The 19854-nt window shown below is 55.3% G+C and overlaps 2 protein-coding genes across 2 annotated transcripts in view; both read right to left on the bottom strand.

The window, feature by feature from the left end:
* Window positions 1-5520: 5520 nt before the first annotated feature.
* Window positions 5521-19854, bottom strand: part of LOC144247634 (uncharacterized) — a 748886-nt gene continuing 734552 nt past the window's right edge. Inside the window, exon 3 of the mRNA XM_085565290.1 lies at window positions 5521-7996. The gene's annotated coding sequence lies outside the window, so the exon portion shown is untranslated. The remainder of the gene's footprint in view (window positions 7997-19854) is intronic.
* Window positions 5521-19854, bottom strand: part of LOC144247632 (uncharacterized) — a 375628-nt gene continuing 361294 nt past the window's right edge. Inside the window, 1 exon segment of the mRNA XM_085565237.1 lies at window positions 5521-7745. Within this exon segment, the coding sequence (XP_085421363.1) occupies window positions 6809-7745 (937 nt within the window). The 3' untranslated portion in view covers window positions 5521-6808.

Below are 19854 nucleotides of genomic sequence, written 5' to 3'. Positions count from 1 at the left end.
CAGAGCCTTAAATGCAGCTTTCCCCACGCCTCCCTGCTCCCAGCTGCACCTCCTCCCCCGGCAGGGCAGGAGACAGGGAATGGGGCTCAGCTCATCCCCCGGGGCTTCTCCCTCTGCTCAGGGACAGGAGTCGTTCCCTGCTGCACCCTGCGCTCTCTCCCGGCCGAGACTTCTCCAGGAACTTCTCGGAGCGGAGTCCATCCCCTGGGCACAGCCCCCTCCGAGTGCTGCAGCGTGGGTCACTGTGCCACGGGCTCAGTCCTGCCAGGACAGGCTGCTCCAGCGGGGCCCCTCTGCCCGCGGGCTCACAGCCTCCTCTCAGGCATCGCCGAGCTCCAGCCCGGCTCCTCCAGGGGCTGCAGGGGATCTCTGCATCCCCATGGACCTGCATGGGGATCTCTGCATCCCCATGGACCTGCAGGGGATCTCTGCATCCCCAGGGACCTGCAGGGGATCTCTGCATCCCCATGGACCTGCAGGGGGATTGTGGCAGTCCAGGGCGTCGCTTTGGCTGCCCTGAAGTCCTGGGTCCCTGGCAGGGGTCAGGAACCCCTCTGTACAGACCCCCCATAGACACTGTCTCTGATCTCTGTCCATGGAAAAGAGTTTTCAATCTTACAGGATGAATTACAAGCTCTGTTTGATATAAGTAATAAGAAAGTATGGCACGTGTGCAAAAGTAAAATTTTAGGATTCTCGATAAGTGGCCCAAAGGGGACAAGATGGAAGAAATTGCATGTGTCTTGTCCTTTTTCTTCTTCATGCCCTCCATGTTTCACTGTAGTTTTGGCATTTTTCTGTTGGTTTAGGCTGGGGACACACTGTTCAACGTAGGTGACAGATATTGGCACATTATTGTAAATATAGCACAGGTAGTTTCTGGTATTTAATGTTTGTAACATCCCACTGAGGACAGAGCCCCACACGCTGCCTTGCAGGACAGAGCTGCGGCAGGGCAGCAGAACATGTTAGAGATAAACAGAATAAACAACCTTGAAACCAGCACAGACGATTTATTACTTCTTCTTTGGCAGCAGGGCTGACAGAGACTTCCTACAATCTTGGAACCATCAATACCACAGATTCCAACAGGGGATCTCTGCATCCCCATGGATCTGCAGGAGGATTTCTGCAGCCCTACTGTAATATATGTTATGGAATTATTCGTGCTTACGTAAAGTGTACAGGTAATAAGTTGTGCTTGTATAAAAATATTCTCAAAGTTATAAAAGACCACAAGCTGCAGCCGGGGAAAGATTGCAAAACCACAGATGGCAGCAGAAAGAAAGTCCTAATACACAAAAGAAAATTTCCACCAGAACCGGCAGAATTTCGCACAAAGAGCTGGGCATTTTGCACAGAACCGCCGGAATCGCACACAAATATTCGGGAATTTCGCGCAGACCCGCCCGGACGGCGAATCCCGGAGCCGCCCGCAGCGCGCCCCGCATGGCGGGGGCGGGTCCCGCCCCTCGCAGCCCTCACCTGCCGCCCAGGTGAGCTGGTGCAGCTCGGCCGAGGTGTTTTGTGCCACTGCGGGAAGGCGTTCTCGCAGCGCAGCGCGAGCGGCGCCTGAACCTGCACCTGGGCCCGCGGCCTTCACCTGCGCGCAGCGCCGCGAGCGCTTCGGGATGAAACAGCGCTGCCGAGACATGGAACCCACCCCGGGCTGCGGCCCTGCACCCGCAGCACCTGCGAGCGCACCTTCGTGTGGAGGGACGGCTTCGTCAGGCACCGGGACACCTGTGCGGGGACAGCTGGCACACCTGAGTGACACCTGGATGACACATGGCACACCTGAGTGACACCTGAGTGACACCTGAGTGACCCCTGAGCGACACCTGGCACACTTAAGTGACACCTGAGTGACACCTGGCACACCTGAGTGACACCTGGGTGACACATGGTACACCTGAGTGACACCTGAGTGACACCTGAGTGACCCCTGAGCAACACCTGAGCCACATCTGAGTGACACCTGAGTGACACCTGAGCCACATCTGAGTGACACCTGGCACACCTGGACACAGGTACATCACACCTCAGTAACACCTGAGTAACACCTGGGTGACACCTGGGCACAGGTAATGTTACAGCTAGGGACGGATGTCACACCTTGGCACAGGTGATGTCACACCTGGGTGGGTGCAGGGACACAGAGCCACCTGTGCAGGGACACGGTGATGTCACGTGCGTGACATTATCACATATGGGGGATGAGACACCTGGGGACGGGGGGGAACATCACAGCTGGTGAGGTGACATCACACCTGGTGGATTTAGTGACATCACACCTGGTGGAGTGACATCACACCTGGTGGAGTTGGTGACATCACACCTGGTGGGCTGGAGAGGTGACAGGGGAGGGGACAGGTGGGCACGACAGTGATGTCACGCCCAGATGAGCCTGGAGGTCACACATCTGGATGATGTCACAGCTGGGCAGGAGGGGTGTGTGGACAGGTGATGTCATGGCCAGGTGAGCTGGTGATGTCACACCTGGGTGGGGGGGAGGTCATAACCAGGTGACACCACACCTGAGTGGAGAGGTGATGTCACACCTGGGTAGGTGGGTGATGTCATAACCAGGTGACATCACACCTGGATAACCAGGTCCCACCCACACCTGGGCACCTGGAACCCTCACACCTGCTTTCCTCTCACCTAGATCCCTCATACCTGAGTCCCAGCCCACCCAGATGTTGGGGTGCCTGCCCACCTGGATCACCAGTTCCCAGAACACCTGGGCATCTGCACCCCGCCCAGACACACCTGGATCCACCCAGGACACCAGGATCCCTCCAAAAAACACCTGGAGCCATGGAGGAACACCTGGAACTGCCCCCAGGATACCTGAGACCCCTCCCAGGCACACCTGGATGCCTCCTGAACACAGCAGGAACCCCCAGGCACACCTGGATTCCCCCAAAAAACACCTGGGACACGCCCAAAAACACCTGGAAATGCCTCAGGGACACCTGGATCACCCCTGGGACATCTGAACCTCCCTCAAGGACACCTGGATCCCCCCAAAAACCACCTGGGCCCACCCAAAACCCACTTGGACCCACCCAGGAACACCAGGGACCCCCCAAACTCATTTGGACCCCCCCCAAAGCCCACCTAGAACCCCCTAAAAATCCCACCTGGCCCCTCCCCCGTGACATCACAGGTGTGGTCCTGCTCCCCCACTAGCCTGGGTTTGAAATTTTGGGTCGATTTGTGGCGATTCTTGGTTTCCATTGATAAAACTATCTACTATGGGGCGGGGCCAAGGTTGATTCGGGGCGGGGCCTCAGGGGGGGCGGGCCCAGAACGCGGAGCTGGGAATGGGGAGGGGCGGGGCCTGAGGGGGCGGGGCGCTCGGTGGGCGTGTCCAGCAGCGAGGGGCGGGGCTAAAACACGGGGCGGGGCCCAAGGGGGCGGGGTCAGTGTCTGGGGGTTCGTCCTGCCCCCACCCACCCCCCCAAATTCCCCCAGACCCTCCCTCACCGCCCCTCCCCCACCCATGGGACACACCCCGAAACCTCCCCAGCCCCTCCCCCCTCGGTCCCCCGGAGCTGTTTTCACCTGGGAACCCCCAAATCTTTGGGAATTCTCACCTGGGACACCCTAAAGCTCACCTGCACCCCTCCAAAATCTCCTCAGGACCCTGCAAACCTCACCTGGGACCCCCAAACCTCACCTGGAACCCCCCAAACTCTCACCTGAGACCCCCAAACTTCTCCTGGGACCCCCAGACCTCACCTGGGCAGCTGGGAAACCACAAATCATTGGGAATTCTCCTCTGGGACCCTCCAAACCCTCACCTGGGACCCCCTAAAGCTCACCTAGGACTTCCCCAAAATCTCCTCAGGACTCCCCAAAAGCGGCCAAAGGTGGGGCGGGGCCGGGGCGATGATGTCACCTCTTCCTGTTTTCCCTCCCCAGCCATGTTCCCGCGTGTCCCCAAGTGTACCCGGCCGTGTCCCCTCCCCGGAGTGTCCCCAGCAGCCATGGAGCCCCACGAGGTGCGACAATCCCGGCTTGGGGGCGGGAGGGGACTGGGGGCACACGGGTGGCAGAGGGACAGAGGCGTGGCAGGAGGGGACAGTGGGGACACGGGGGGGGGGCAGAGGGGTGGAGGGGACTGAAGGTGGCAGGAGGGAACAGGGAGGGACAGTGGGGGATGAGGGGGTGGCAAAGGGACAGAGGGGACAGCAGAGCCCTCCAGGGAGGGGACAATGGAACCCTGGGAGGGCACAGGGGCCACTGTAGGAGGCCACAAGTGCCACCAGGTCCCTGACACCTCCCTTGTCCCCTCCCAAGCTGTCCCCCCACCAGCTGCTGGAGGCGATGGTGGCCGTGGTGGCCACACTGGGCAAGCTGGTGGCCACCCTGAGAGAACTGATGGCCACCGTGGCCAGGCCGCACAGGGACGTGCTGCTGGCCGTGTCCCCAGAGTTCCTGCGCGTGGCTGTGGGGACCTTGATCTTTCACCTCCAGGACGCCCTGCGCCACTACCGTGTCCCCTACCTGTGCCACCGCCCTGTCCCCTCCCTGGGCCACCGCCCTGTCCCCTCCCTGGGCTGGACCCTGGCCCACCTCGGGGACACCCCAGGGACCACCTGGGCCGATGTGAGAGCCCTGGCCAGTGCCTGGCAGTGTGTCCTGGACAGGCTCATGGACAGCTGGGCCCGGCTGGCCAAGGGGGCCACCAAGCTCCGCGATGCCTGCAGGGATGCGGCCACCAGGAGCGGACAGCGGCTGGAGCTGCACCTGGGGCTGCTGGGGGACTTGGTGGCCGCGTGTGACGAAGCCACCGCGTTCCCCCGGGAGCTGCAGCGCCGGCTCGGGGACATCGAGGCTGCCCTGGAGGGGACAATGGAGGTGTCCCCTGATTTCCGTGTGGCCTTGGTGGCCACAGTGACCGAGGCTGAGCAGCTGTGGGAGGCCAGTGCCCGCCTGGCCACGCGTCACCTGCTGGGGACACTTGGGGACATCAACACCCTCTTCTTCTGTCCCTCTCCTGGCCACGGTGGCCGCGTGGTGGCCGAGCAGTGCCAAAGAGCCTTGGAGGACATCCCGAGGCTGCTATGCACAGAGCAACATCACCACTGGGCTGTAATCAGGCCGGTGTCACCTCTGCAGAGACTCGGGGACATCCTGATGGCACTTTGGGAGCACTTGGGGACACTTTGGGAAGGCGTGTGGCGACGCTGGTGGGGGCAGGGGGGTGAACGAGCCTCCCCTCAGTGCCCTGCAGGAGACCCGGCTGGGATTTGGGGGCCGGGGGGGTCCCCAGGCAGCCCCCGCTGCTGAGCACTGACCCTGCCCAGGGGGGTGCCAGGACCCCCCAAAAACCGCACCCGCACCCCCTTCAGTGCCCCCGAACCCCGTCGAGCCCTGACCCCCCCTCACCGGGCACTGGGACGAGTGGAAACCCTCCCTCAGTTTTCTGGTGGTCGAGATGACCCCGAGATTGTGAAAAGTCCTTTTCTCCCAGCCCACGCGGGCAGAGAAGGAGTCGAGATGTGGAGCTTTGCTTCTCAGGGCCGTTTATTTTCCCTTGTCTCTAACACGCTTTGTCTGCTCTGCTGAGCTCTGTCTGGCAGCTCGGTCTGTGGCAGCCTCCCTGCCCTCAGGGCGCTGTTTGCCTTTTACACTAAAAACTACCTGTACTGTGTTTACATTAACGTGCCAATATCTATAATTTATGTTGGACAGTGAATAGAATAGTGTCATCATCTCAGCAAGACATGGAGGGCAAGAAGAAGGAGAAGAAAGTCAGGACACGCCCAAATCCCTCCATCTTCTTCCCTTAAACCCCGTATTGTAAAACCCTAAAATTTTACTTTTCCACCCTGTGTTAATTCACCTACCACGCTACTCAAACCCTTGTATTTTGTAATTCCTCATACAAAGTTGGCAATTTTCTCCAGGGGCTAAAACCAAAGCCACTGTTGTTCTTGACACCGTGCCAAGGTCTCTGAGCCCACTGCCAGGGTCTCGAGCCATCCTGGCAGCCAGAGGAATGTCCTGGATTCCGACACCCCCCAATTACCGAGCAGTGGGAGCCCCCCGGGCACTGTCCCCCCCTCACCAGGCACCGGGATAGGGACCGAACCCCCCTCAAACCCTGGGAACCCCCCAGGCACCGGTACCCCCGGGCAGCACCACCCCCATGCACCGGGACAGGGACCGGGTCCCCCTCGTGCTCTGACCCCCCCAAGCACTGGGCCTGGATTCCCCTTTGTGTCCCCCACCCATGACGGAGGTTCCATCCCCTCCCCTTTGATCCCCCCAGAGCTGTGGGACCCCCAGGAACAGTGCTGTGACTGGGGGGGACCCCAAGCACTGAGGGGGCTTGGGGGGTTCACCAGCACCAGGGGAGTCCCTTAGGGTTTGGTCTTTCCCCCCCCCCCCCCACCCGCCCCGTTATCTCCCAGGACCCCCTGTTATCATCAGGGTCTCCCCCAGTTTACTGGGACCCCCCCAATACCTGCTTCCCCTCTTCACCGATCCCCCCAAAAGCACTGGGACCCCCCGAGCCATGAGCCCCCCCAGTGCACCAGGACCCCCACTCACCTCCCATCCCCCATCCATGGGAACCCACCAAAATCACAGCAGCACAAGGAGAAAAAGCCAACACCTTCCCCACACCCAACAGGGATCACCAGGAACACGGATCATCAGGGCTCTGCCCAACGGGGGTCACTGGGGATCATCCAGGCCTGATCCTCCCATGGGGGATGGAGCTGCAGCAGCACACCAAGCTCTTCCCTCACTTCAAGCTCTTCCCTCACTCTGAGCACTTACAGGGCTTCCCTTAGTGGTGCCTCTGTTGGTGCTGGGTCAAGTTTGAGCTCATGGAGAAGTTCTTCCCACACTTCCCACACTTGTAGGGCCTCTCCCCGGTGTGGATGCGCTGGTGCTCAGTGAGGTGGGAGTTTCGCTTGAAGCCCTTCCCGCAGTCGGGGCAGCGGTAGGGCCTCTCCTCTGTGTGAATCCGCTCATGTAGGAGGACACTGGAGCTGGTCCGAAAGCTCTTCCCACACTCCCCACACTCGTAGGGCCTCTCCCCAGTGTGGATGCGCCGGTGCACGGTGAGGTAGGAGTTGTGCTTGAAGCCCTTCCCGCAGTCGGGGCAGCGGAAGGGCCTCTCCTCTGTGTGAATCCGCTCATGGAGGAGGAGATGGGAGCTGGTCCGAAACCTCTTCCCACACTCCCCACACTCGTAGGGCCTCTCCCCGGTGTGGATGCGCCGGTGCATGGTGAGGTGGGAGTTTTGCTTGAAGCCCTTCCCGCAGTCAGGGCAGCGGAAGGGCCTCTCCTCTGTGTGAATCTGCTCGTGTCTGAGGAGATTGGAGCTGGTCTGAAACCTCTTCCCACACTCCCCACACATGTAGGGCCTCTCCCCAGTGTGGATGCGCTGGTGTTTTCTCAGGCCTGACCTCCTCCCAAAGCTCTTCCCACATTCCAAGCACTCAAAGGGCCGTTCCCCAGTGTGGACCACCTGGTGCTCATTCAGGACAGACATGTCTTTGAAACCCTTCCCACACTTCCCACACTCGTAGGGCCTCTCCCCAGTGTGGATGCGCCGGTGCACAGTGAGGTAGGAGTTGTGCTTGAAGCCCTTCCCGCAGTCGGGGCAGCGGAAGGGCCTCTCCTCTGTGTGAATCCGCTCATGGAGGAGGAGATGGGAGCTGGTCCGAAACCTCTTCCCACACTCCCCACACTCGTAGGGCCTCTCCCCAGTGTGGATCCTCTGGTGCTCGATCAGTTGGTAGCTCCAGCTGAAACCCTTCCCACATTCCAAGCACTTGTGGGGCTTCTCCCTGCCATGAGGCTTCTCCACCAGCTCCGAGCTCCGCCTGGATCTCCGCCCGCCTTCCTGGCTCAGGGGGGCTCTTTCCTACCTGAAGCTCCCTGGGCTGGGTTTGCAGCTCCTCCTCCTGCAGCATCTCCGGGGCTTTTCCTCCTCCTCCATCCAGCCACACCCAGGGAATGACAAATCCTGGTTTGAGGGAAAAACAAGAGGAGAGCTGCTTGGACTGGAAGTTCCTTCTTCCCAAGTTCATCTCAGGAAGTCATTGGGAATCTTGTGTCTGTAAGAACCTCCAAAACACCAAGATTCAGCCCAAAAATCCCACAAACTTTAAGACACAAATCAAAACCTCCCCAAACATCACAGCTCAGCAAAAACCTCCTCCAAAATATAAAGATTCAGCTGCCACATAAAACCAAAGCACCAACATTTAGCCCAAGCAAGCTCAGAAACACCAAGATTCACCCCGTGAAAATCATGGATCCACTTCCACAGTCACCTGCTGCATGTGGAGGGAGCAGCGCTCCTGGGGCTGGGGGAGGCTGCAGACACAGGGAGTGGTGGAACCTTCTGCTACTTCCTCTTTCTGCTCCTTCTCCTCCTCCTCTTGTGTCTCTACTCTTCCTCACACTCCTCTTCCTCCTGCTATTCCTCCTTCTCCTGCACAATCCCACCTTCTCATGCCACCTGCACCGTTTGACCATTCTGTTCCTCAAGCCTGCTTCTCCTTCCCTTCTCCTCCTGCCCCCAGGCCCAGCACCCACTGCCGGCTCCCTCTTCCCCCCAGACCCACCGCATCCCAGCGCAGGGGCAGGGATGGAGCTGGGGCAGGTCGGGCTGGGGCAGCGCTGGGCTCTCGGCCGCTCCCGCCCGCACTCGGTCCCCACTGCAGCCGCTCCCGCCAGGACAGCGCGGGGGGGCCCGGCCTTGGCGCTGCCCCACTCCCACCTCCCCAAATTCCCCTCGCGGGGCCATGGGGCCGAGGGGGGGCGCAGGTGGGTCCAGGTGGGGAACGCGGGGAGCTGCGAGTCTGCCTGGCAACTGGTGAGTCATCAGCGCCGCGGGCTCTGATTGGCTGAGCTCTGCCCGAGCCCTGGGGCTGCAGCACAGAGGGGACACCCTGCTCCAGGGGGGATGTCCCACAAACGGGGGACCCCATGAAAGGAACAACAGGAAAGTGTCTTTACAAACAGATGCTCTGAATCTGCTCGGAGATAGGGCCAGGGAGCTGTAAAAAAGGAAATGACAGGAGACACCATCAGTTTCAGAAAATGTTATCAATTGATGACACAAACTGCTGCTCAGCCAAGGTCCTTCCCTATTCATGAAATTCCAGAAGAACAACAAAGACTTAACAGAGCCATGAATATCGTTTGCTATATAACAGCAGGGAACATATCAAGGTATGTAGTAGGTGGATTGGGAAGTCTGTACCTGTCAAGTGCTTCAGCCAGTGGGGAGAGCACAGGGAGATGTGGCCAAGAAAGTTCAGATGAAAAAGAGACTGTGTCCTCCAACAATTGGAGATATCCCATGGGGAATGTCCCATGGCCTCTCCCATTTTTAGGAATGAAATTACATTTACAGGACTCCTCTGTCTGCTCTGTGGACAGAATCGTCTGGTGATGTCAATTTTTCCGCACACCCTGGGGCTCATCCCGAATTCCTTCCACCCTCCAGGGCAGCGGGCAGGGAGGGCAGCTGAAGGTGCCTCACCCACTTTGGGTGATCAGCTCCCTTGGCTGGCGGCGGCACCGGGGATTGATTGGGGACCCGGGAGTGATCAGGAGACAGACGAGTGACACATCAGGGGGGTCTGTGAAGAGTCAGCAGGGAGAGAGCACTGAAAATCTCATCAGTGAGTGCCCGGGATCTTCGGGGAGTGAACATGGCAGGGCACCCATGGAGGGGAGAAAAGGGAAAGCCAGGGAGGGGGCCTAGCCAAAGGGATGATGATCCCAAAATGTCTCTGAAGGGTCCCTTGGGAGAATGTTGAGGTAGTTTGCACATTCCCCCAGAGCTAATTAAGGACATGGACACCCAGGGAGGCAACAAGGAAAGTGGAGAAGGCATTTAGACAACAGGGGATGGATGGTATTCGTGTCCTGGGAAGGAATCAGGTGAAGGGGAGTGTGCAGCAATATGGTTCTGGCAAGAAGCAGCAGGAGGAATCTGTGTGGTAAGAAAAAGGATGATAGCAAAGAGGAGGAAGAGAAAAATACTCTGGATTGGGATGTTTTTCCACAGAGTCTTAACCTCACAATTTGCCAGCTAATATTTTGAAGTCCCAGTTGCCCAAGACAAGAAAAGCAGGAGGTCAGGATGCCAGGGGTTTCTCTGCGGTGGCAGCGGCAGCACCGGGCGCAGAGGTGCGGCACCGGGAGCACGGGCTGGGGCCTGTGGGGAGCTGCGGGGCCGGGCCGGGGCTGTGGGGCAGCCGGGGCTCAGCGCCGGGCGCTGCCTGACCCCACCAGCCCCGGGCAGGGCCGGCAGTGGCCCCCGGCCCCCAGGAGGCTGCGGGACGCCCCGGCCGCTGCCCGGCCCCGGGGAGCTGCCGGCCCTGCCCGCCGGGGGGGCCGCCTTTGGACACTGCGGCAGGACAGGCACCGGCTCTGCCACACGGGCTGGGCAGGGACCCTGAGCACAACGGGGAACACAAAGGAACAGCTGGGAAATGCAGAGTGCACATGGAAGGATCAGGATTTTCTGTGCAGGATTTGCTTTGGGTCCCTGCAGAAAGGAAAGGTTTTGCAGAAAGCTCAGCAGCTCTCAGAGGATGAGCACCCACAGGCAGTGACCGGGCCTGCAGGACTGGCAGAAGAAGCCCTGCAGCACTTGGGCACAAAGGCACAGCAGCTGAAGGCAAGAAGGGATGAGCAAAAGGCCAAGCTGAAGGCAAAGGCCACGGCAGAGTTCCCACAGCCCCTGAGGGATCAACCCCAGGGCCCAAGGGGGCCCCAGCACCCAGGACATGACGGGGTCGGCCACAAGCACCTGGCAGAGGCATTGCCCTCCTGGCCAGGGCAGAGCCCACCCAAACAGCCCCTGGGAAGGAGTCAGGGCTCCAGCTGCAGCCCACAAGGACACTGCAAGCACAGACAGCAGCACCCTCAGCAGCAGCAAGTCCACCCCTGCATGGACATGGATTGTCAGGGCTCTCTGAGCTCCCATCCCACCGGGGACCCACCACACTGGAGCCCTGGAGAACACTCAGTCTTCGTCTGAAAATGGAGAAAATGTGTTTGTGGATGGCTCTTCAGGGGCAGCAGAAGGGAAAAGACTTCCACGACACGCTGTTATTGAGGAAAGGGAATCAGACAAAGCGCAGGTTACCCCCCATGGTCAGCTCAACCAGCACAGCTGTGTGTGCTTGTAAGAGTCTGGCACTGAAATGCCCTGAGCAGGAAGGCTTCAATATCTTCTGGTGACACCATCTCACCTAACAGTGGGGCAAAAGCAATTCTGATTGCTCAGCAACCACTGGATCACTTATTAAGGTATCTGTAAAAGAAGTAATTAATATAAAAGGGATTGTGGAAGAAACAGACTCAGACAAGCAGAACTCATTCTCCAGGAAAGATCCTCCAGGGGCTTATGGAAGCTTTAGGAATACAGTGGGACCTCCAGAACCCCTGGCACCCCCACAGCTCAGGCTGGGTACAAAGAATGAATGGGGAAAGAAAGAAACACCTTTGGAAGCTGGGGATAGAGACCAAGATGCCATGGGTACAGCTTTTGCCATTGGCTTGGGCAAGAAGAAGAGCCAGACCCAGGGCAGATACTAAATTATTTCCCTTGCACTTGATCTCGGGAATTCCTTACCCTGGGAATTCTCCACCTAGTGCAGGGTGCAGATAAGGGATGCACATTTAAAGCAGTCTGTGGCCAGAATCCTGTCTCTGGTGCAATCTCTCCCCCAGGAAGCTGGGCTGGCACAGAGCCTGCCTTGGCACTTTGCTGTTGCCAACATCCAAGCAGGACATGGGCTCTGCCTAAGGAGTGCAAAGCAGCACCACTGGTGGCCAAGTGGCGTGGCCCATGCCAAGGGGCCCCGAGGCCAGAAACAGCCGCCAGCACAGCTGAACACGGGGGGACCCCTCAGCCTGGGCTCCAGGTCTCTGCAGCCCCGGAGATTTGCACTTCCCGCCTGCAGCAGGAGGATGGGAGGCCCCCCTGAGCCTGCACTGAAGGCAGCGCAGCAGCAGCCAGGGCTCCACAGCGGGGCAAGGCCCTGGGCCTGCCCACACCTCCTCTGCTGAAATCCTCGGCCTGGCCACCCTCCTTGGGCAGCTCCAGCCACCGGGGCCAGCCCTTGCTGCCACTGCTGCAGCTTCAGTGCTCGCTGGGCCTGCACTGCCACAGCTGCTGGGGACACACCGGGACAATTCCACTGTGGCTCTCACTCACACTCACACACTGCCCTGCCTGCCAGTGCATCCATGGAAAATAGACCAGCTCATAGACTTGAACATTGTTAACCTTTGATTTCTCTACTCAGGCTTGCTTTGCCTTGGCCTTGGGGAAACAAATGTTAAAGGTTTTGTTAAGGGATGTTACACCACTCAGTGGAGATGAATTTAACATCTCAACACACTGGTAATGGCCCAAAAGAGACCCACAAAGATAACGACCAGCAGCAAAACATCAACCCCAGCAGCAAACAGCAACCAACATCTACCCCAGACACTGCCCCCGGCAGGGCTGCAGACACCTGGTCTGCAAAAGGCTGAGAAGGAAATCCAGCACTTCCCACCTCATTAACAGCACAAACCAATAAATCCGGGTCCAATAGGAAACCAAATAATATAAACTGCACAACTTGAAACTACAGAATATTAAACCAGTTGATTTAGATTGCTTCAGACTGCACAAATTTGGGGAAAACCTAGTAAAACCCGCATGTAATGGAACTATTTTCTCTGCACACCTGGGCTATGTGGGAATGGAATGATTTTTGTTGCACATCCTGGCCAGAATCAAGGAATGCCTCGACTCTAACACTAAAAAGATTAGTGAAGTTTTTCTTTTTCCTGAAGTTTCAGTGCAAAGTTTAGAGCATTAGAGTATTTTTTTATTACTCATACTTCTATATAGTGCTTAGGTTTGGGTAAAGGATGTGAGAATGAGTTTTTCTTCCGAGAGGAAGTAGAAAAAACTGAATTACCTTGAGCCTTTTTCTCTATGTTTTTGTGAAGCTGTAAAAGATACAAAAATTTTGATCTGGGTTTTTCAAAGTTCACCTTTAGGCTGCATCACTAGAAGAGATTTAAAGGTGACCCCTTAATGTTTAAACAGGTAGCCTGGATAGGAGCTTTAGAAATGCAAATTAGCACTGCAGGGGCAAAGTGAGGACAAGGTACCTGGCTCTTCTTGCCTGGGGCAGGAATTGGCTGATTCCCTCTGCCCCTCACCCCAAGCTCTGCCTGCTTGCACAGATGGAATCTGCACAGCTGAAGGCAGAGCCCATGCTGAGGATCTCTGACTCTGCAACAGAAATGGCTGAAGCTGCAAAGGGAAACAGCAAATGGAGAATGTTGGGAAAACTTCACTAAAATAAGGGGGGGATCATCCCTCTGCCCACTCCAACATCTGCTGTCACTGTATGTGCTGTACAGGGTGTATCAGAGCACTGGGGTTTTTGCTAGAACAAGTTCAGGAAAATCAGTTGGAATTCAAGTATTTGATGATGTAATTAGAAAAAAGCGGTCAATTGATGGAGTCCCAGCTGAAGGGAGCACCCAAAAATGGGGAAAAGATTAATGGCCACCAGAAGAAATCCTACAACACCATGGACCAGCCCCTGAGAACCCGAACCAATTCATATCAGGAGACAGAGAACCCATTTATCATTTCAATGGCATCATTACATTACAAGCGGTCCTCAAAAGAAGAACGAACCAGACAGCTCCAGCTCCTGACCTTCCTGCCGACCAATCCACTGAAATGAGGAACACAACATTTCACCAGGGGATGGGATCAGATTATCTGTGAGCAGAAAAAACAGGAGTTTGTGGAAAACTAAATTACTCAAACTACTGCTGGTAAGAGATGACAAGTGAAAAGTGGTGAAAAGGATAACAAAGGAAATAGGAGAGCAGTTTATGTATTGGTCAGTCACGGAAAGGATGGAAATGGGACACGCTTTCCTGGCTCCCCACCAGACCAGGGGTTAAAGGAATGCGGCTTCTCTTCTTCTGTGCTGCAGCAACTCTCATCTTTTTACCATGCTCCACACCTTGGCAGTGCAGCTCATCCAGCAGCTGAGCCAGGGCAGGCAGGTGGCAGCCAGGCCTCCTGATCCACAAACGGCTACAAAAGGACAGGGAATGAGGGCACCGAGAATAATCCCAAAACCAAAGAGGACCCGGGAAGAACAAAACAGAGTCAAGGAGTGAATCTGCCTGGAGATAGGGCCGGGCACCTGTAGATAAGGGGAGAAACCATCAGGTCCAATAAATGTTCCAAATTGACCCAGACAGCTGCTCAAAGTCCCGCTGCATTCCCGAACTTCGAGGAGGAGAACAAAGACTTAACAGAGCCATGAATATCGGCTGTTCTACAAAAGGAGGGTGCACATTAACGAGGACAGGCTCCAGGCACATCGGGAAGTCGGAACCTGCCAAGGATCTCAGCCGGTGGGCAAAGGCAGAGGGAGATCGGCCGGGAAAATGAGGATAAAAAGGAGGCTGCGGACTACAGCCACGGCAGAGAGCGCACGGCAAATGCCCCACGGCCTCTGCCCCTGCTCGGCAATAAAGTCACTTTGACAGGACTCCTCGCTCTCCGCCGGGCACACGAACCTCCGGCGACGGGAATTTCCCCGCCCGCTCCCGGCCGCGGGGCAGCCCCTCTGTCCCACCCACAGCAGCCGGGCCGAGCCAGCGCTGCTCCGGCAGCGGCTCCTGCCCGGCCCCGGCGGGAAGGAGACCGCGGGCAGCCGCTCCCGCAGCGCCCTCAGCCCGGGGCCGGCACGGGCCGGACACGGCACCGGCGAGCCGCCGGAGCCCCCTGCCGCCCCCTCCGCCCGCAGCCAGCCCCGAGCCCCCGCAGAGCCCAGCGCGGCTCCCACCTGCGCCGGGGCCGCCTCCGAGCTCCGCCGCCGCCGCCTCACCGCGCTCCGGCCGCTGCCGCCGCTGCCGGGCCCGCACAGCCGCTCGGCCAATGGCGGCGCTGCGCGGCCACGGCCGCCCTCAGCCCGCCGCCGGGGCCGCGCCGCGCCCCGCTCCCACCAATCAGCGCGCCGCGACCGCGACTGACGGCACCGGCGGCCAATGGCAGCGAGCTCGGGGCGGGCTCTGCGCACGGCCCCGCCTCGCCCCGCGCTCTCGGCGCCCCCGGGCTGCGTGAGGGGAAAGCCGGAGATGAGGAACAGCCCCGGCACGGGCCCGGGCCCGAGCCGGGATTGAGCTGCCCACACAAACAAACTTCTCCGCGCCTCCCGCCACGGCTTTCCCGGCCCTGCGCCTCCCGTGCCTCCGCCTCTGCGGGAAGCCCAGGAGCCTCACTTCTCCTGCCCCTCGTTAGCGCATCAGTGCTTCGCTTTGATTTCCCCCCTAAAGGGAAACCTGCCCAAAGCCCTGTGGGTGGGTGGGGCAGGGGAGAGATTTCTGTCAGAAAACTCCAAAGACTCGGAGCAGGAGAAGGAGAAGTCAGTGCAGAGCCTTAAATGCAGCTTTCCCCACGCCTCCCTGCTCCCAGCTGCGGGATCTCTGCATCCCCATGGATCTGCAGGGGCATCTCCGCAGCCCCATTGTAATATATATTATGGAATAATTCGTGCTTATGAAAAATATACATCAAGTCAGTTTTGCTTGTAGAAAAAGAATCTTCAAGTTTTAAATGAGCAGTGGCTGCAGCCGGGGCTGGAGACACCACAGTTGGCAGAGAAAGAAAGACCTAATTTACAAATGAAAAAAGGTATCTCTGTGCAGAGATGGGCCCTTTCCGGGGAAAATCCAGGAGACACCCAACGTTTAACCCCTGGTCTGCCGGGGAGCCAGGAAACCGTGTCCCATTCCCATCCTTTCCATGTTTGGACCAATACATAAACTGATCTCCTATTTACTCTTTTATCTTTTTCAGGACTTTCCCCTTCTCTTTGCCAACATCAGTTTGAGAGATTTAGTTTTCCACAAACTCCTCCTTTTTCTGCTCACAGATAATCTGATCCCATCCCCTGGTGAAATGTTGTGTTCCTCATTTTAGTGGCTTGGTCGGCAGGAAGGTCAGGAGCTGGAGCTGTCTGGTTGGTTCTTATTCCGAGGACAGCTTGTAATCAAATGATGCCATTGAAATGATGAATGGGTTCTCTGTCTCCTGATAGGAATTTGTGAAAAATGCCAATCATTTGATTTTTAGAATTTTAAAAGTTTAGTAATAATAAAATGGTGAAAAAATAGGAATAGAATTAGAGTGATAAAAATTTAGAGTTAGGACAATTACAAGACAATAAAAAAGAAAGAATATCTGAGGTCCAGATGCTCTGAGGCACTTAAGCCAAGAGGAATGTACCTTGTGAATGAAGGAATCACAATACACTGTTGCATATTCATATATCCTTCATGGTTATGCATACATTCTATTTGAAACAAAAAACTCTGTCTGTTGTATGTCAACTGTTTTCTTTAATCCCCACGGGGTCTTCAAGTCTGAGCAAGGCATGAAGAATCCAGCTTCTTCTAATAAGAAAACCATAAATTGCTCTTCTCTGGAGAATTTGCGTGTTCCTTGAAGCGAGTATCTCATTCCTTAAATCCCCCCCCCAACACACACATACATAGTTTCTTTTTTACTACTAAAGCTTCATTTTATCTACAAAGCTACATTTACCATACTGTTATATGTAGCAGATATAATTGGTGCCATTTCTAATATGATATATGTGACACTGAATATTTGTTAGATTTGTTAGAACACTGTAACACTCTACACGTTTGTATTAGGATTCCCCCCCTCCCTCGCAGGTGAGACCGGGTGTATATTGGAAACTGATTTACAAGTAAGAAGGTGCGGCTCCCCAGGAGATGGGCCATGGCTGGGGAGATACAGGAACCCCCGGTGCTGATCCCTGCCTGAAGGACCCGAGATGGATATCATGGAAATCCTTGGGCAGACACAGGTGAATGCAGCGTTCCCTCCCGTAAATTTCATCAAGGGATTCAACAAACTCCAGACACTGAATTGTTCTCCCTCATCACCAAAGCAGAAAATCTTATTAACATGTGGACTCTGAAGAGAAGACTGACTGCCGAAATCTTGGCCTCAGGCAGAATTTTCCCTATAAAAACCGCTTGTGCCAGGATGGAGGTGTGTGGGCTTAGAGAAAAACCTCTGCTGAGGCTGACCTCTTTGTTGCACACCCAGGGCCGACCCCGGGCTCGGCTCTGTTCTTTCCTTGTGGCTGGCCAGGTAGAATTTGATTGCAAAATAAATATTTTATTTTTTCATATTAATTTGGCTGGACAAATTTTCATTTATAACAGTTGTAACACATAAAAGGAAGAATCCCCATTTATTCCACCATCCCAGCCTCAATACATTACCCCACCAGTTAATTTTTAACACTGTTTTCCCATTTTTGGATTGGTGTCTGGGTTGTTTTTTTCTAGGATGACCTCCCCGTTGTCATCTATTTTCAACAGTCTGATATATTAAACTTTCCACAAACACCCCTTCATTAGCCAATAAATAGTCTAAAGCCAGCCTATTCTGGTACACTGCAGTTTTTCCCCATTTTGCCTGCAGGTACTCAATTTGGGTGGGTCTGTGGCTGTTGACATGGGTGTGTGTACCAAAAAGGAACTTTGGTATCTTTCCGTGTAATACTTTCTGTAGCATTTGTGACACGATCTTGCTGCTATCTCAGAAGGGAAAAGACAACAAATGAGAGACAGAAACAGGAATGACAGAGGTCTGGCATGGCTTATACCCCCACCTCCCCTGCCTGTGGGGTTGCTGCCCACAGCAGGTACGTGTGATCTTCTCACTGGTGCGTACAGTGCTCAATCCAGGCTTGCCCTCTGTTTCCCTTGTCACTCCTTTTTGCTGATTTTTCTAGGCAAGTCCTTTTCAACACTCCTTTGGTGTGTTTTGGTGTTGCCCATTTTAGATGTGATAGTCCATTCCTCACGTTTCTTCACAAGTCCTCTGCCTCTGTTTCCCACTTTCTCTAACAACCTGAATACCACCTTCTTTCAACTACTCAAAAAGTCCTTTCTCTCACAATACCATTCAACACAATCCACCTGCCTCCAAGGAGATAAAGTAAAGCTCAAAATAAACAATCTACATTATATATACTTCCATTCATCTACATTTACTCACTTCTATTTTTCACTCACTTTCACATACAAGGTACCTTTTACTTTCAAACAGTCTACATTACATATCTACACCCTGAGTGCTCATGGAATGTTAATCCATCAACCCAGCAGGTTTAATCCTGGATGTCTCCCAACCCAGCAGAATTTTAGGTGTTACTGTTTTCCAACCCCAGATCCCCTTGGACATTTTTAACCTTCAGTCCAGCTGTGTTGTCCAACCCCAGATCCCCTTGGGCATAACCTCAATCCGCAACCCTGAGTGCTCTTGGAATGCAAATCCCCCAACCCTCTGGAAGGAGCCCCCAGAAAACAAACCCCCACGGCTCCTCCCCACCCACCTGATTTGGGAAGAATTTTCTCTGAGAGAAGTGGAAAAGAACCTGTTTATTTAACAAACAAAACACTCCCCAGCACTAAAAAAAATGAACAACACCAGATGACAACAAAACTCTTTCACCACTCTGAAGAGATGACAAATCCAGAAAGTCTCTCCTGGGGGTGGTCGCCCGGGTCTGGGCACTGGGGATTGCTCTGGGCACTGGGGATGGCTGCTGCAGATCACAGAGCGCAGGCTCCCGGTGCTCCTCGGGGTTCCCAGGTCCCAGTCCAGAGCAGGTTGGATGGTATTCAGAAGAAGGAAAGGGAAAGAAACAGTCCAGGGAAAAAATTGGACTGCCTAGTTAAACTAACTAACAGGAAAAAGCAAAGGCAAGAGCGGAAGCAAGAGCAAGCAAACAAAGCCAGCAAAAGCAAGCCAAGCCAGCCCACACAAGCCTCTTGTGGAGAACAGACCATGGGGGGAGGTGAGACAGCTGATAACAAGACAAAACAAACCTTCACTTTCAGAGTCAGTTCTGAGAGCACAGAACAGAATATCAAACATGAACAGAACCTACAACTGGGGATACAAACACCAGAACCTCACCCTGGGACACCTGGGTTTCCACATCAGCAGGAGACAGTTCCTGACAGTCGAAGGATCAGCGGCAGGGTCCTCATCACACCCGTTCCTTAAATGTTATCTGGCCATGCAGACGGTTTTAGCTACTTCCACAAGTACTTTAAATCAACATTGGCTGTTTCACAAATACCTCTGAGTTATTACTGTCAGTTAGTTACAAAAATAAAAGCATTAGTTATTATTTCACAACTACAGCTACTTCTGCAAAAGTTAACATTCTAATGCACAAACCATGGCATCCAGTTCAATATTTTGCAAAAGCCAAAAGTAGTATGTATGTTTTTCACACTGTGCACAAACTAAACTATCATCCAAGAATGATGTTCTGAGGATATGAGCTACACAGGGGCCAGGGCATTGGCCACAAAAAGCTGACAAATTATATTACAGCAAAAGCAGTTAAAAGTGATTACAAACTATACTGCATCAAAATCGTTGTGACTAAGAATAAGTTGCAGAAGTCAAGACATAAGAGCAAAAGCCACCAACTACATAGTTCTCTATAACAAACCCAGGGCAGGTGTTTCCCTTGCAGGGAGCACTGGGGCCTTCCCCGGGCCCCTTCTGCCCTCTGGCAGAGCCGGTGGCATTTTCCAGCACACGCAGTTTGTAACCAAGAGTCGGGTGCAGCCCAGAAGGCTCCGAGCGCCTCCTCCCAGGCTGACTCTGCAGATCCGAGGCTGCTCTGGGCTCTGCCAGGGCTCTGCTGGGGCTCAGCTCTGGGCCAGGCTGGGCCCGCTCTCCCCTCACATTGCTCCGGGCAG

This window comes from Lonchura striata, chromosome 35 (genome assembly GCF_050655825.1).
Source record: "Lonchura striata isolate lonStrDom1 chromosome 35, ASM5065582v1, whole genome shotgun sequence".
NCBI lineage: Eukaryota > Metazoa > Chordata > Aves > Passeriformes > Estrildidae > Lonchura > Lonchura striata.
This window is presented reverse-complemented; position numbering and strand designations above follow the sequence as displayed.